The sequence below is a fragment of the Hemicordylus capensis genome, chromosome 1 (assembly GCF_027244095.1).
Source record: "Hemicordylus capensis ecotype Gifberg chromosome 1, rHemCap1.1.pri, whole genome shotgun sequence".
In the NCBI taxonomy this organism is placed as follows: Eukaryota; Metazoa; Chordata; class Lepidosauria; order Squamata; family Cordylidae; genus Hemicordylus; species Hemicordylus capensis.
Genome location: NC_069657.1, coordinates 159,563,433 through 159,580,784, shown reverse-complemented (window position 1 = coordinate 159,580,784; position 17,352 = coordinate 159,563,433). Strand labels below are relative to the sequence as shown.

The 17,352-nt window shown below is 42.4% G+C and overlaps 1 protein-coding gene across 1 annotated transcript in view; it reads right to left on the bottom strand.

The window, feature by feature from the left end:
• Positions 1-17,352, bottom strand: part of SLC49A4 (solute carrier family 49 member 4) — a 102,673-nt gene that overhangs the window by 40,665 nt on the left and 44,656 nt on the right. The window contains exon 4 of the mRNA XM_053260232.1: positions 12,494-12,623. Coding sequence (XP_053116207.1) covers positions 12,494-12,623 — 130 coding nt within the window. The remainder of the gene's footprint in view (positions 1-12,493; positions 12,624-17,352) is intronic.

Sequence of the window (17,352 nt, the reverse complement as noted above, 5' to 3'; positions counted from 1 at the left end):
AGATTTGTGAACTATGAGCTTTTGAACAATATAAGAATCAAATCTGCCAGAACTTCAAAACGGTATCCATCCACTGGGAGCAGATGAAAAAAAGGCTGCATATTTATAGAAGCTATGATTCCTATCCAGCAACAAAGGGAAACCATCTGCATGAGCAAGAGATTTGCATGTGCATCAGAGTTCATCCAGAACTACAAAGTGGAGTAGACGCCTGAAGTTAGTTGTCCAAAAATGAAATGACAAAAGAATCAGGTAACAAGTTTGCAGAATAAATCACCACCACCACAAACCACCAGCAAGTACATAGTCCAATAGTATTATACCAAACCTCTCTGAACCAAAAACATTTAATCCATTTTAGAAAAGGAAAAATTGAGTGTCATGTTCAAAATGCTAAAATAAAGCAAATCAACAATCTGCAAAAAGGAAGTACTTCAGAGATTTATTGATCCACATATAAACACTCAATATGCACATGCCAATGCATACCTCTAGTGAATTAACTCCTACCATGGCTGAAAGATAAGCTTCCCATTATCTGCTTTTATAAAAAGAGCCAAGGAGGTCCCAATGTAATATACATGCAAGTATTTGAAACACCTGCTTAATTATGTTGTTCCCTTCTTCAGCTGTATGACAGGAACCCAAGGAGGAGGAAGTTTTTGCCAGTTAAACTCCATCACTCATCCATCAACCAACATCTGTGTGTTTACTGCACACACACAGAATCCGCCCCAAGACACTCTTGTTGGGTGCCAATTATCTGTGCATATTCCCTAAGCATGCAAATTATCTATGAAAGTGCCCTATGGAAAAAAGACTATTTAACCTTTCTCAAATAAATAATGCCTCTGACCTACAGAAGCCATGCAAGTGGAAAGGAATCATAGCTTCACTTAAGCCAGGAATTCACACCAAGCCTTTCTAAAAGGGCAACTTTAAGCATTCGTAGCATACCCCAAAGAGAAGGGTTACATGCCTTAATGCAAGGCAATGACATTTCATTATAGCAGATACTGTAATAACGAAGGTAAAAATACTGAAACAGCAAATAAAGCTCTTGTATGAATATAGGACTCCAAATTTCTATTGTTGTGGATGGGAAATAATTTACTTTTGGATCTAGAATACAGAGAGAAAAATGTCAAAGACACCAGAGCACAAATAAACCTATACAAATTATTCCGTTTGAAAGCCTTTGGAAAGGTGAGGATGAATTTGAATACAGTGATGGCCATCTCAGTTAAGACAAAGACAGGTCCAAGAAGCTGCACTAAGCGATTCAGAATTCTATCCCTGCTGAATTCACAATTCACCTTCACTGCTCACTGAAGGTGAAGCTGTGAAAGTTGCATCATGATCCTCATTTTGTCAAACAAACAGGAGTTGACAGAAAAGTCTCAAAGAAACAACTTTAATGTAAGTGCAGGAAACAAAAAGCAGTTCTCTGCTAAGAAGTGAATGCTTCTTCCTAAATGGTTTCTATTTCAGGATGGCCAAGGAAGATACCGCTTCATCTGACACACATTTGTATTGCTATTTCTAAAGATTATTATTTGAAGGCATCTCTGTTAATTTATGTTCCGCATTTCTTCTTTGCTCTGGATACAGTAGCATGAGTCAGTGAATATTGGTTGTATAATTGGAAGCACTGTCATTATAGTAGGGCTCATACTTTCCCAATAAAACCCATGAGCCACACGCCACAAAATGGCAAATGTATTGACATCCACCAGGAATAATGCAGATAATGATTTTTAGCAAGTTCTACATCCTACAATACGGGTATTAGGTGGTAGACTTGCAGTGTATGCAAATCAATGAAAACATCATCCATTACAGGAACATAGGAAGCTGCCATATAGTGAGTCAGACCACTGGTCTATCTAGCTCAGTATTGTCTACACAGACTGGCAGCAGCTTCTCCAAGGTTGCAGGCAGGAATCTCTCTCAGCCCTATCTTGGAGAAACCAGAGAGGGAACTTGAAATCTTCTGCTCTTCCCAGAGCGGCTCCATCCCCTGAGGTGAATATCTTACAGTGCTCACATGTAGTCTCCCATTCAAATGCAAACAGGTCAGACCCTGCTTAGCTAAGGGGACACGTCATGCTTGCTACCACAAGATCAGCTCTCCTCATTTTATGTTCATTTCAGTTGAAACCCACTTCATCTTTTGATGCCAGTGCTGGGCACCAGGATTAAAAATTTCGAGGCAGCAAAAGGGCGAGCTGGTGTCTTGGGCTTGTCAGGACCTGTGCTCATTTACTCTTTCTTGAGTGTGGCCACAACTAAGAACCCAAATGAAAACTACAAGGAAGTGATATCAATTGACCTATATCAAACTCATGAAACTCAGAGAAAGCATTCTCTTAAGAAATTTGCTTTCAGATTTCTTATGACAGCATGAAGTTGGAACACTTTTTACAGTATTGTCTTCCTATATGCCATCTATTCTGATAGAAGAGGCATTATAAACATAGTATTCACCATGTTGGTTTCCCTATTAATGCAAGGTTTCTCTTGTTTCAGAGGTTTTTCATTTTCTGCTTAACCTTTACAAAATTACCACCATGTCTGTCACATTGGCAGAATTCTTTGAACTACTGTTCCTTCTTTGTTTCTGGATCTCACATCCTACACTGTACCTGTCAAAATTTATGGAGGCAGTATTTTGTACTGCAATACACTCAACCTGGCTTTTAAAAAGTTAAAACTTCTGTCTATTTTATGCCCAAGGTAGAAGATCCATTCTAGTGTGAGGTGAATGTCTTAAATCTCTGCAGTAAGATGTCACCGTTTGTTTGGAAGTCTTGCCAGTACACCCAAAGCTGTAAGACAATCCAGATTTTGTTGTTAAAGGCCCCAAAAGAATTCTCTCATTCCAGCTATCTACTCGTTTACTTAAAAAAAACAACCAACAACAAAACAACCACCCACAAAGCTATTATCCAGCTGATTTAAGGGTAACCACTACAAGCTGATCAAGACAGAGCAGTAATAATAGGTGATTTCAACAACCCACACACAGACTGGGTAAATTCACATTCAGGTAATGAAAGGGAGGCCAGATTTCTAGACATGCTAAATGACTGTGCCTAAGAACAGTTATGGAACCAACCAGAGAGATGGCACACCCTTGGACTTAATCCTGAGTGGTGCCCAGGACCTGGGGCGAGATGTCAGAGTTACAGAACCATTGGGTAGCAGTGACCATAGGATGTTAAAGGAAAATTCAGGAGGGTCAAATCACTCCAGAAACCATGGAACTTATTTAAAACCACAACACTATAAGCTCAGTTTGAATGTATACCAAGAAGGGGGAAAGGTACCACCAAGTTCAAGAGGATGCCAGCGTGGTGAACAAGTAGAGCTAGGGAAGCTATAAAAGGGAAGAAGACTTCCTTCAGAAAATGGAAGTCCTGCCCAAATGAAGAGAACAGGAGGGAACATGAACGCTGGCAAAAGAAATGCAAGGAGGAGGCAAAAAGAGAGTTTGGGGAGCATATAGCTAGAAGTGTCAAGAGGAATAACAAAATCTTCTTTAAATATATAAGAAGTAGAAAACCTGACAGGAAGGTGGTTGGCCCCTTAGATGATGAGGGTGTGAAAGGGATCATTAAGGAGGATAAGAAGATTGCAGAGAAGTTGAATGAGTTCTTTGCATCATTCTTCATGGTGGAGGATACTGACCATGTACCCTCTCTGGAACTGAGCTTTTCAGGTTTAGCTGCTGAAGAACTGGGCCAATTTGGGTTACAAGAGAAGATGTCTTGAAAAACAAAAATTAACAAATCGCCAGGGCCAGATGGCATCCACTCAAGAGTTCTGAAGGAACTCAAATGTAAAATTGCCCATCTCCTAGCAAAAATATAACTTGTCCCCACAATCAGGCTCTGTACCAGAGTACTGAAAAGTAGCCAATATAACCCTGATTTTCAAAACAGGATCCAGGGGGGATCTGGGAAATTACAGGCCAGTTAGCTTAACTTTGGTGCCATGTAAATTGATGGAAAGATACTTAAGGACAAAATGTTTAAACATACAGAAGTAAAGGCCTTGCTGAAGGAGAACCAGCATGGCTTCTGCAAGGGCAATTCTTGCCTCACTAACCTTTTGGAGTGTCAACAGGCATGTGGATAAAGGTGATCCGTTTGGCATAGTATACCTGGACTTCCAAAAATCTTTTGACAAAGTTCCCCACAAAAGGCTCTTGAGTAAACGTAGCAGTCATGGGATAAGGGGACAGGTTCATGTGTGGACCGGTAACTGGTTTATGGACAGGAAACAGAGAGTAGGAATAAATGGAGAGTTTTCACAATGCAAGGAGGTAGGAAGTGGAGTTCCCCTGGGATTGGTGCTGGCACCAGAGCTCTTTAACTTGTTCATAAACAATCTAGAAGTTGCGGTGACCAGCCACGTGGCCAAATTTGCAGATGACACTAAGCTATTTAGGGTAGCGAAATCCACAATGGATTGTGAGTAGCTCCAAAAATATCTCTCCAAACTGGGGGAGTGGGCGACCAAATGGCAAATGCAGTTCAATGTAAGCAAGTGTAAAGTGATGCACATTGGGGCAAAAAAACCCAACTTCACATATATGCTGATGGGATCTGAGCTGTTGGTGATTGACCAGGAGAGAGATCTTGGTCACGTGGTGGACAGCTCATTGAAAGTGTCGACTCAGTACATGGCAGCTGTGAAACAGGCAAATGCCATGCTAGGAATCATTAGGAAGGGGATTGAAAATAACAATGCTAATATTATAATGCCATTATACAAATCTATGGTGCACCCACATCTGGAGTACTGAGTACAATTTTGGTCACCGTATCTTAAGAAGGATATTGTAGAACTGGAAAAGGTGCAGAAGAGGGCAACTAAGATAATCAGGGGTCCGGAGCACCTTCTTTTTAAGTCTAGGCTACAGCATCTGTGGCTCTTTACCTTGGAAAAGAAGCAACTAGGGGGAGACATGATCGAGGTTTATAAAATTCTGCATGACGTGGAGAGGGTGGATAGAGAGAAATTTTTCTCCCTCTCTCACAACACTAGAACCAGGGTCACCCCATGAAATGGTCGGGAAATTTAGGACTGACAAGAGGAAGTACTTTTTCACACCGCGCATAATTAATCTATGGAATTCTTTGCCATGAGATGTGGTGATGGCCACCAGCTTGGATGGCTTTAAAAGGGGCTTAGACAGATTCATGGTGGGTAGGTCTATCAATGGCTATTAGTCTGGTGGCTGTGGGCCATCTCTAGCCTCAGAGGCATGATGCCTCTCAATACCTGTTGCAGGGGAGCAACAGCAGGAGAGAGGGCATGCACATACCTCTTGGCTGTGGGCTCCCTAGGGGCATCTGGTGGGCCACTGTGTGAAATAGGATGCTGGACTAGATGGGCCTTGTGCCTGATCCAGCAGGGATGATCTTATGTATAGCATTTCCTAAAAGTTATCAATTTACACTACCCTTCTGCACCCCACCCCCATAACCTATATATTTCATTGGGTGTATTTGTCAGGTTCCTACATTCCCTGTATTGTTTCCTTCACTTCCCCCATACACGCTTCCTTTACGTCCACCATACCAGCTCCTATACATTGCCTTACAAATAAAGAGAAGTATCACGTTAAAAGGCCAATTATCATGTGTAACACCTGCATCTCCCTCTGAATGACAATTATTGCATTATGTAAAAGTGCCAAAATGTCAAATGGGGCTGTGGGGGCTTCAGACCCCCATGGCATTCAGTTAAGAGCATCAAGAGAGTGCCAAAGGACAGGAGCTGGGACAGGCGGTAGCTTGCCTTGTGGTGGACCACCAGCCACAAGAGTTTTGAGGAGTTTTGGTTGAAATCTTTTTCAAAGTAGGATTCTACTTTGAAAAGGATTTCAACCAAAACTCCTCAATAAGGACCATGCTGCCTCCCACTCCTGAGCAAGTTCTATCTCAAAGTCAGACTCCTGCTTCCTGACAATTCCATCTGGAGCAGTCTAGAGAGTTCTATGCCACAATCCAGTTCTGGTTAGAGAGAAAGTGTGCAACTCCTATTTTGCTCCACAGTATTGTCCCTAACCAAGTTTCAGAGCTATGCTGGCAGCCAACATTACAATATGCAAAATATAATTACAGCATGTGCACTCAAGCAAAGGATCTAGCCATTTCTATTTTTATACTTTGCAATCATTGTATCATATAATTTTTCAGGGAAAGTAAGTATTTGGCTATCTGTCATGATATCAAAGTACAGGCCACAAGCTCTGCAGAACAGTGTGTCCATTCAAATGGAAGAAAGCCAGAATTATCTCCATTACAGTGTTGTGCTGCAGAGACCAGCTCCTTTCAAACACACTCTACTGCACACTGCAACAACAATCTATACAGCTGGATCAGCTTGGCCTGAGACTTGTCAAAGTCAGTCAATATTTTGGCAAACAATCTTGATCCCATCTAGCAGGGAGCTGAACCATTAATTCCAGTTTAGACTCATCAGCATTTTTAACTTCCCAGTTCTGACACTAAATGTTTCAAAAAAATTAGCTATTTGTCATGTAGAATAATATCAAATTGTTTTGCTTGCAATGTAACTCTATAAAATGAAAACAACCATTTAACTTGAGCAAAAAGATTTACTATTCTAAAACTGTTTACTTTGTAAAAACCTGATAAATCAACACAAATACAACAGGATCAAAAATACAGTTTGAATTGTGACATTTCAGAGATTGATTAGGGTGCTACCGGACTCTATTTTCACAGGATACGAGTTCCAGTTAGAGTCCAACAGAAATTTGTCATTTTAAACACGTTAATGAATTAATAATGTAATTTAAAAGTATTCAAGTACTTCTTGTTTCCAGAGTTTTCAGATTAAATCTGTTTCACATAATGGTGTTTCACATAATGAACTCTCACCACAACTAATCATATACAGCTTAAACATTATCTGTCTATCTATATTTTACATTTCTATCCCGTTCTTCCTCCAAGGAGCCCAGAGCATATGGTTATGTGTACCCTCACAATAACCCTGTGAGGTAGGTTAGGCTGAGAGATACATGACTGGCCCAGAGTCACCCAGTGGGTTTCATGGCTGAATGGGGATTTGAACTCAGGTCTCCCCGGTCCTAGTCCAACACTAATCACTACACTATGCTGGCTCTCATTTGCCATCAATATGACTGAGAGCCCAACCTCCAATACAAAAAAAGGACCGAATCAAGTGTAAGACCTGTAGCACCAAGAGTGGAACACCACACTGCAATAGCGGTACACTAGATAAACATTCTTCAGAAAGAGACTACAGTGATGGGGCAACCCAGGGCAAGATTTTTACATGAACCTGAGGCAGCATCAGAAGGGACAAAGAAGTATGCTGACTTTAGGTACAATCCCATCCACATCAACGGGACCTAAGACCTAACCACCTGTTAGGTGGTTATAAGACCTAACCACCTGTTGTGACTATATAACAACAGAGCCAAGACCAACAACAACAACAACAGAACCAAGACCAAAGTCCAGATACTGCACTGATACACATAAATGGGAATGATTATTCACCAACTTATTTTTATGTGTAGACCACTTTGAGAATGCTTTTGTTGAGAAGTAGAATATAAATATTAACAACACTGTCAGACTCCAAAGCAGAGGGCACAAATGGAAACAAAAGGACATTGGGCAGGATGCAGCCACGGCAAAGGGCACTCAGAACCTCCACCCAAATCCACAGGAAGACAATAGGGTGGGGAGGAGAAAACTACTTTGTTGTATTTCTTTTGCTGGCACCCATGGAACTCTTGTGTTTTTTTATACTGCTATACCACCTTTTAACCACATTAAATGGTGCAACGGGGAAATGCTTGACTAACAAGCAGAAGGTTGCTGGTTCAAATCCCCGTTGGTACTATATCGGGAAGTGGTGATATAGGAAGATGCTGAAAGGCATCATCTCATACTGTGCGGGAGGCGGCAATGGTAAACCCCTCCTGTACTCTACCAAAGACAACCAGAGGGCTCTGTGGGCACCAGGAGTCGAAATCGACTTGATGGCACACTTTACCTTTATACCACCTTTTGCTAATATAGCTTCATGTTACTTCACAACATATTGAAAACATTACACACCCACAGGCTGCCACCCAGAATAACACTGCGTTTGCACAATAAACAAAGTTACACCACTGTAAGGAAGGCATGTCATTGTGCAGGGGTATTCAAAGCTGCATCTTGCACTAAAGTTCCCTTAGAAGAGGTTCCACAACAGGAAGTGAACTACCTTGTTTCACAAGTGCAAACAGGCTTGTGTAATACTAGTCAGGAACACAAGCTCCTGACTCAACGCATCTGGCCAGCACAACATCCTTGCATTAGCACAACATGATTGCACAAATGCAGCATTAGTCTGGATGCGAGCCACTGAGACAGAATGAAAATACCATTAGAATGCCATTAAAAAGACACAGAAACCCAACTGAAAATCATGCAGCCAATGTTCCTTATTCCCCAAGGGTACACTTGAATAAAACCATTTCCGTGCCTACAGAAAAAGCCAGGAGGGAAGTGAGGGAATAGAATTTCATGGTAAGAGCATTGTTTAACCAGCCACCTATTATCCCAGCTAAAATGAGATTAAATAGCTTGATCCTTAAAGGAGGAACCTGTTTGAAATTACCTATTGTCTAACAGGGGTGTGCAAGGAACCAGCTGGCCCAGTTCGGTTCGAGTCCGGACCGGACTTGAACCAGACCAGCCAAGTTCAGTCCAGCCCCCATCGAACACCCCCCACCCCCCGGTCTGGTCCAGTCTTTTTTAAAAAAGATTTAAAATACCTGTAGCCCCTTTGGGGAGCTTCCTGTAGGCCTCATGGGGAGGGTCTGCAAAGGCTCCCCCTCCCCCCGCTGGCCTCTCAAATCACCGCTGCAGCCGGGTAAATGCAGGGGTCATCTGCACATGTGTGGTGGCCATTTTGTTTTTCCAAAATGGCCGCCTCACATGCGCAAATGACTTCTGTGAGGCCGGAGGCCATGCAAGGTCTCACAGAAACCATGTACGTATGTGCGGCAGCGGCCAAAATGGCTGCCGTGTGCCTTTACGGAGGCCCGAAAGGGCCGAAAATACTGCATTTACCCGGCCGCAACGGTAATTTTAGAGGCCGGTGGGGGAAGAAGGAACCTTCGTGGACCCCCCAGCGGCCTATAGGAAGCTCCCCAAAGGGGCTACAGGTATTTTAAACCTTTTTTAAAAAAATCAAAAAAAAATCCACAGACCTGTCTGGATGTTCGGTTCCGGTCCGGGCAGAACCGGGGGGATCCGGTTCAATCCCGAACCTCTGGACTGGTCCGCACAGCCCTACTGTCTAACCAGTGGAAAAATGTTAAGCAAACATTTGAAAGTTGTGGTGAAGATTGTGAAAAAGGTAACAAAATAAGAGCAAATGTGTGGCATCGATAAGGACACCGATAAAAAATAATTAGATTGCTTTTAAAGTATTAATCAACTCCAACTTTTGAAAAGAGAACCTCAAACAGAAACATATTCAGTATTTAAAATTGTCACAATTCTTTTTTATTTTTTCAAAAGGTTGGTAAATTCAGTTTTTATATCTCACCATGTAACTTTCCAAGGATCCCAAATTCAGCATTTACTGTGAACAAGCACCCTCTATTAACATAGCTCCAGTTGGAGCCCTATCAATAAGGATGCTTCCTATTTCACCTGAAGATCCAGTTGTTATTCATGTTTTTATTTGACAGTAACATTTTTACAATGCAGCTTGCAGGGAAGCAGGCTCTCATATGCCAGCACTAGTAAGAGTGCCAAGTGTGCCAATTTTTTTCTGGAGCTCATCTTGTCTTGAACTTCCAAGGCTTGAAGGAGATGCTGAGGAACATGTGGGCCAATCATCATCATCATCACCAACAACTTAAAAAAAGAAGGATCACTATCAGGGTGGTGTGTTTGCTATAATTCAGGGAGTGCAGGATTTGGTACTGGGTGTAAAAACAGCTCCCTGAAAATCACTGCTTTAATATAATATATGATATAATAATATATTTTCTCCTGCATAGGTCACCACCCCATGATTAGCAGAATCAGAAGAAATTATGTAAAATATGAAATGATAGAAAACATTAAGCAGAATATTGACTTTGCATCATTTCTACAGCTTACAGAATTTAACTTTAAAGAATTTCAAGTGTTTTAGCATGGAGGACTGACAGCAGAGCCAATTCTGAGTTATTTTGATTAATGATTTGTAGAATAAGAATTCTAATATATGCATTTAGTATGCTCAAGTATAACAATTGTATCCACTTAAACTGACTAACTTGTCTGATGAAAAGCTTAAGAGTCAGGGCTGCTTTTATTTCACATATGCACAGATTCACTGCAAAACGACAGAGAGGAAGGGCTTACAGGTCCCCAGAAGTGTCACACTAGGGCTTGGGAGACCCAGATTCAAATCCCCACTCAGCCTTTAAGCTTTGTATGACCTTGGTTGGGGTAGCCATTCTCTCTCAGCCTAACCTACTTCAGACTACTGTAAACTGGGGGAGGGACTGATGTACACCACCCCAAGTTACTTGGAAGAATCCTATGTAATCAACAATTATATTTGTAGAATTTGGATCATATTGCAAAATGCAAAAATAAATAAAATATTTGGAAATCACATTCCTTACAAAAGTGAGGGTGAGGCGGAGCCAAGTGAGGGTGCAGCATCTGGAGGCAGGAGGCTCCCTGCAGGGCCCAAAGCAGGTATTTTTCTACATGAGCAACACACCAGGGCATTACAGGAAAAGAGAGATCTGTGCTGCAATTGCCTTCTAGCCCTCCTCTCTAAATAATGCAAGTCAGTCATGCTCTAGAGAGGAAAAACTGAGCATGGGCAGACCTCATATGAAGCTGCCTTATAGCAGGTCAGACTATTGGTCCATTTAGGTCAGTGCGATCTACTCCAACTGACAGAGCCTCTCTGGGGGTCTCAAGCAGATGCCTTTTTGCAGTCCTGCAGCCTGCTTCCAGAGATAATTTTAACTGGCAATTGCTTACTGGGGCCTTCTGAATGCAGAGGAGCATGTGCTCCAAAGCTCCAGGTTTTAGGGGGCTTTCACAAGCTGTCCTCTGTGAGCCATGGGAGAATCACTCTGCCGCCACCACATGTAGTCTATGGGCACAGGACAGGAGTGGCCTCAGGGATCAGCAGCAGACCTTGCTGGGGGCTCTGGGAAGCTGCTCAATGATGCTGAACCCTGACACCTGCCCTGCATGGAGTTAATGCCATCTTGAGCAGTATGCACACATGTCAGGGAGGGGAGAAGCAGGCCTCTAGTGAGCCCAAATGGAAATCCCACAGGCACTGCACTTGTACTTCTGTTTTTAGAAGCTGAATACATTTTCTGCATAGTTTATTGCATGGCAGTTTGAGTGGTAAGGTAGCTCGATTTCTCTGGCCCTTTGACTTAGAACAGAGACCAGTGTTCTTTCACTGCAAGGCTTGGGAGCCAGTGGCAGGTTCATTAGATCTAACGGTTCATTAGATCTGTGCCACCTCCCCTGTACCCCCCAGCACAGTGCAGAGGCACCTGTTCCCACTGCATACTGCTGTGTGCTTCTCCTAGTGTCAGGGTTCCCATTGTGGAAAATGGAGACTTTTCAGCCCCAGTAACTAGGGTTGTGCACAGAACCAGTGGGGGTGAGTTCAACAGTGCGGGGGGTGCCTTTAAGGGCGGGGGATGATGCACTTACACTCCTCCCCCATGTTTCCCCTGCCAGCGCGCAATTTCAAAAAGCCCACTGGGGCAGCAGCGTACCTCCATGCTGCCCTGTTTACCGGATATACCCATACGTACTAGACGCGCCTACGCACATCAGGTGCATGTGCCCGACATGCGCAGGTGCATCTAGTACTTCCAGGTATATCCGGTAAACGGAGCAATGGGTCGACCAGGCTTTTGGAAATCACACACCAGCAGGGGAAATGTGGCGGTGGGGTGGGGGTGGGGAGAGTGTATCCTCGCCAACCCTTAAGGGTGGACACCCCGCTCCCACCAGCGCTGAGCCTTCGATCCGGCCAGGGTTCGAACTTGTTCGGAAGCCCATAAAAAGTGGCCTCCGAACAGGTTTGTGCACATCCATACCAGTAACATCTGAGAAGTGTAGCCCTTCCCAGTGTTTTCCCTAGAGCTCTATGGTTGGGGCTCGACTGGGCTCAGTTCTCTCTTTAAGCCCACCCTACCCCACGGTCCCCATCCCAACCCATGCTGGGAAAAACACAGCACTGCACAGACATCAGTACAGTTGGAAATTGTGCTCACACTGAAGTTGTTGGGTCTTTTTTGGCTAAAGTTGCTCTCGACTGAAAAATTAATGAAGATCACTGACACAGACACTCCATGCATAATTGATTCCGCCTATAATTAAACATGATAAGAGGGCAGACATTGCTGTGATCTCCTATGCCAAGCTGGTCACAGTATACATACCTTAAGAGTCTACAAAAACTTCTTCTGTAGCTGAGCCTCTGGCTAGCTGCAGCCACACTGGGTGGAAATGGAGGGCGTGATGGGAAGTAGGCTAGTGCCGCCGAGAATATCAGAGCCACAATGCCAAACTCTAAGGGGATACAATTAAGAAAGAATTCAAAGTAAGAAATGAATTACAGTAGATGATCTGCATATATTCATTAGAATATCCTATTTGATCCAAATAACAAAGACTGAACTCAGACTAATGGTGAATTTGGGCACTGTGTGAACAGCAGAACGTGACCTGGCAATGCCAAAATAGAGTGAATGAGCACATAGGACACTGTTTGCTCACTGGGTCCCTTTCGCTCTGCTGCCAGTCCCAGAATTTCAAAGCCAGGCAACTGTGATAGGCTGTGCTGCAGCTTCTCTAGCTGCAGCAAATGGTCCCAGCATCAAAGGGCCAGATATCTGAGGCAGCCCTGTGCTATCCCTTCTAGTGAGCAACTGGCAGGGAGTAATTGCTACTCACCTCAGGCCATGCTTGCAGGTTACACTCAGTTAGAATGCCCGAGTTAAATATTTAAGCTACAGCTTCATTGAGATAATGTGAGGAATGCTCTAAAGTCTTTTAAAAACACCTCAAATTTTAGAAGTAGGAGACTAATTTCCAAATCATTTTGTCATTTTTTTTAAAAAAAATTTAAGGCACCGAGAAGTAACGATGACACTCAAATGAGAAGTACAGGAGAATAATTTCAGGTGGCAGAAACTCCACAGAGGAAGTTTCCTGCATAAAAGGTTAAATGGGTACTTCAAGGAACAAAAAGAAAGCAGAAAGTACTGTACGGTCATATCATATGCAAGTCCATAGGCAGTTCACAATCTAAAAACACAACAATTAAAGCATCAATTGTTTTAATTAAGAATTCAAACATTAAGATGATGAAGTGTAGTTAAAAAATAAAGACAAGAATCATGGCATGGCATAGAAAAGGCAATCTACAAAAGCAGAAAACAAAAGACGATCAGCCTTCTGGGTTAGATTAAATTGCAGCAGGCCAAACATCCCAAATCTGACAAGGCAAAGCTCTGGATGCTTCAGAAGAAGGATACACAAGAGAGGACCATAAGAGAGTATTTCATTTCCTGTCAATCACTTGTACCTCCCAGCAGTCTGAGATGTGGAAAACCCTGAGCAAGAAACCATGGTATGAAGTACACACAGAGAGTACTGCTTGCCAAACATTTCTATGAAGATACATTCAGAAGAAGCAATGTTCCTACTCAAACACATGCAAAAAAATAACCAACTCTGTGAGAATGAGAAATCTATTATCTGAATATTTCTTTTATTTAAAAAAGTATACTCCACCTTTCCGTTCAAAAGAAACCCAAAGCAGCTTACAATAGTTAAACGCCATTTCAACTTAACACCATAAATTAAAAGAGTTTTCCTCCACCGTCACTCCAGTGGTCTTCCCAGGCACTTAATTGCTAGCTCCTTAGCAAACCATAGAGCTACCAGAGCTCTACAACTGGGAAGACTAGAGGATGTTTGGGAGTGATCATATCAATAATACTAATCTCCTCTTTCCAGAGGTCAAGCAAGACCTGACTTAATCTGTCTAGCAGCCAGTCAAATCATTAAGCAACCACCCATAGAAGCATTTGTACAAACTTCTCACAGTGTTTGTTTGCCAACATTTCTGTCCCAACTGCCTACTTTCCCCAATTCAAGTACTTTCCCCCATTTTCATTATTGTAAACACCATCATTATGTGAGCACCTGCTAGCAAATCTTTTCTGAAATAAGATAACTTCTGAATATACCTCTACCACAACTTCTGAGCATTACTAAAAGGTTCACTACCTTAGATTTCCCCACCAAAAAACAAAAACAAAAACCTCTTGCCTCTCTTTTAAAAAATCAATAAAGTACTAAGACTTTACCAGCCATGCTAAGTGAGGAATGCGGGGGGGGGGGGGAGGGGGCTCCATAAAACTATAAAGCAAAACAGAGAAATCTGAAAATATCTCAAAGGAGAAAATAGAGCAGGCTGTATTCAGTCATGAGAAGAATGATAGGATACATCATTATGGACTTTACAAATGTAATTACCACAGAAGGTAGTTTGAAGTGGCATACCTGCCTACATCAGTGCAGCATAACATCTGGCCATACTCCACTGGCCGGTGGGCAATTCAGTTCCATCATTTACTTGTTAGGGGTAAGGAGTAACATCAGGCAATATATTTTACACACCCATTTGTCCCTAGGGATGTGCATGAAATGGACTGTGTGCTTTGTTTTGACCTTGAAACAGAATGTAGATGGCTGAAACAGTGTTGAACCAGTTGTTTTGACGGAACAAAACTCAAAATGTTTCAAGTGTTTCGGCCATAGGAAACAATGGGCAAACTCAAAACACCCAATTGTTCCCCATGGGTAGCTCCTAGGGACACCAAAGTGGGTTGGGTGGTAGGACATGATGGGTGCTACCTACCACCCAACCAATCCACAAAAGAAATGGGCAAGCAGGCAATTTTTAACAAATGTTTAACCTTTTCACCAAACCCCATTGGATCAGAAGCCAGTGCCAGAAAACCAATCAGAAAGTGAAAAACAGGCCTCCAAAATGGCACTCAAAACATCGAAACGTGTCAAATTGAAATGGGGTTGTTTTGTTCCAAGCTCAAAACAGGCCCTTTATTTAAAGGACATTCTGTTTTGAGCTCAAAACACTTGAAACGGCCCATTACGAGTTGAAGTGTTTTGCACATCCTTCTTTGTCCCCAAGCAAAAGGATATCTACTCTCTGACTGATGGGGAGCAGGAGAGCTGGGAATTATAAATAGCACTGGTATTTATTAGAGCACCAGCCATTGTAGTGTTTTTTATTCCCAAATATGTTTCTCAGAAAAGAGACGAGAACACACATATTTTGGGGAGATGCGTTTTTCCAGTTTGCTTGAAGAAAAACACCATTACCTTTTTCTTGCACATTTCTCCTTTGTTTTCTCTCTCTCTCTCTGTCCAAGATTCCTTCTTTCTCAGAAACTATTTTCTTTCTGTTCCTTTCTCTCATTCACAACAATCATTCTTATTAAATCTCAAGTATTCTATCCTCTTCCAAGGATATATGCTTCATTTATGAAGTATATATTCTGATATACTCACCTATCCACTCAGTAGCTAATTCTATGTTTAGTTTGTTTTGATTCCTGTTGAAGAAGCCTGAAAACACCTCAAGCTGCCAGAAGGGTAAATATTGTTTTTCTTAGGGGTATAGACTAAGGGCTTAGTATAGAGGAAGCTATTGGACATTGGGTGTTATGAGAGGCAGATTTAGTCATGGACCTTGGGGATTTGGTCTGTGGTCTCCTGTATCCGGGGGGGGCTCAAAATCTTCTGGGGGGTCCTCCCCAGAGCCCCGCCATGCAAGTTAAATCTTTTGAAAGCTTTTTAAAAACTGTCGCTGTGCAGCAGGGATGGTAGCAGAGACAGGGGTGGCCAGCGGGGTGCTAGCACTCGAAAGGAGAGACTGAAGCAGGGAAGGCAGAGGCCTGAAATGGGCTGAAAATGGCCCAGTCTCTCATCTGGGTGGCAGGCAGGCAGGCTCAGGGAAGGACATCTTGCTGCTGCCTCTGCCTACCCCACCATGGTCTCCCCTCAAATGCCCATGCTGGACACCCCACTGGCTGTAAAAAGGAGGAAAAAAGCTTTAACTTGCCCCCAAGTCCTCCCTCACAGGCCCTCAAGTGGGAGCGGGGGCTCCAAAGCCCTTCAGGTCCTGGCTCCAAAATTACCTAGGTGCACCCCTGGGTGTTATTCACAACATAAGACTAGCTTCAAATGCCACATATTTTATGTTTCTTAGAATGTTACAGTTTGCTTGTGCTTATATTTTGGTGCACTTTTTGCCACACATTTACCATTGTGTATGCCGTAAGTCTTTAAATAAAGCTTTTACGCTTTAAAAAGGTGTGGTCATTGAGTTTTGGGTTTGGTCACATAAAAAGCCTACTGAGGCATTAAAGAACTGATTTTTCAATCCCCAGCCTTCAGCCACTGCGGTCAGATATTACGGGAGTTGTCCAAAAACAAGTTACCCAAGACTGATATGTCACTGTTGGAGATTATGAGACAACGCAGCACATATCTGTAGCGATCTTTGTTGGTGCATTTGTATAACCACAACATAAAGTAGTATGTCAAGTGGTGGCAAAGATGAATAGATGTACGCAAACCCAGTGTTCACCACACAACCACTGCTACATTTAGAAATGCTCTTAAGATTGCAACACCTTTTAGTTTAGGTTCTAAAATATGAATATAAAAATATAAGAATTTATAGAAAGCCAGGTTATTCGTCCAGTCAAAGCAGTGCTGTGCTGAGGCAGTGCTGTGAATAAACACTCCACACTCTGATCTTAAACACATATTTTTAAAAGGTTTGCCAAATAAGCAAGCAACATTTCAACTTCTTCACTACAAAAGGGTTATAGAAATCACTAGTACGCCTCTGGAAAAGTCAAATCACTTTTACATGAGCGTTCATAAATTCATATTATATTATATGGTCATATTATTATATGGCCATATATGGTCAGTTGTTATTTTCCATGTAACAAGAAAAACATCCAAGCAAAAATGTCAAGTATCTTTAGATACACTTTAATAGTTCTAATATCAACATTATATTCAAGGATAATACATCTACTCATCCCTGAAATTTGCTAATATAAAAGGCTTTAGCCCTGCAGACGACGACTACATCATGTTCCTTTACATTCTTGGCAAATACTGCTGTCTCAGCAACAGCATTCTTGTACCACATCCATACATGAAAGGACGTACAGCTGTATTCTCACTG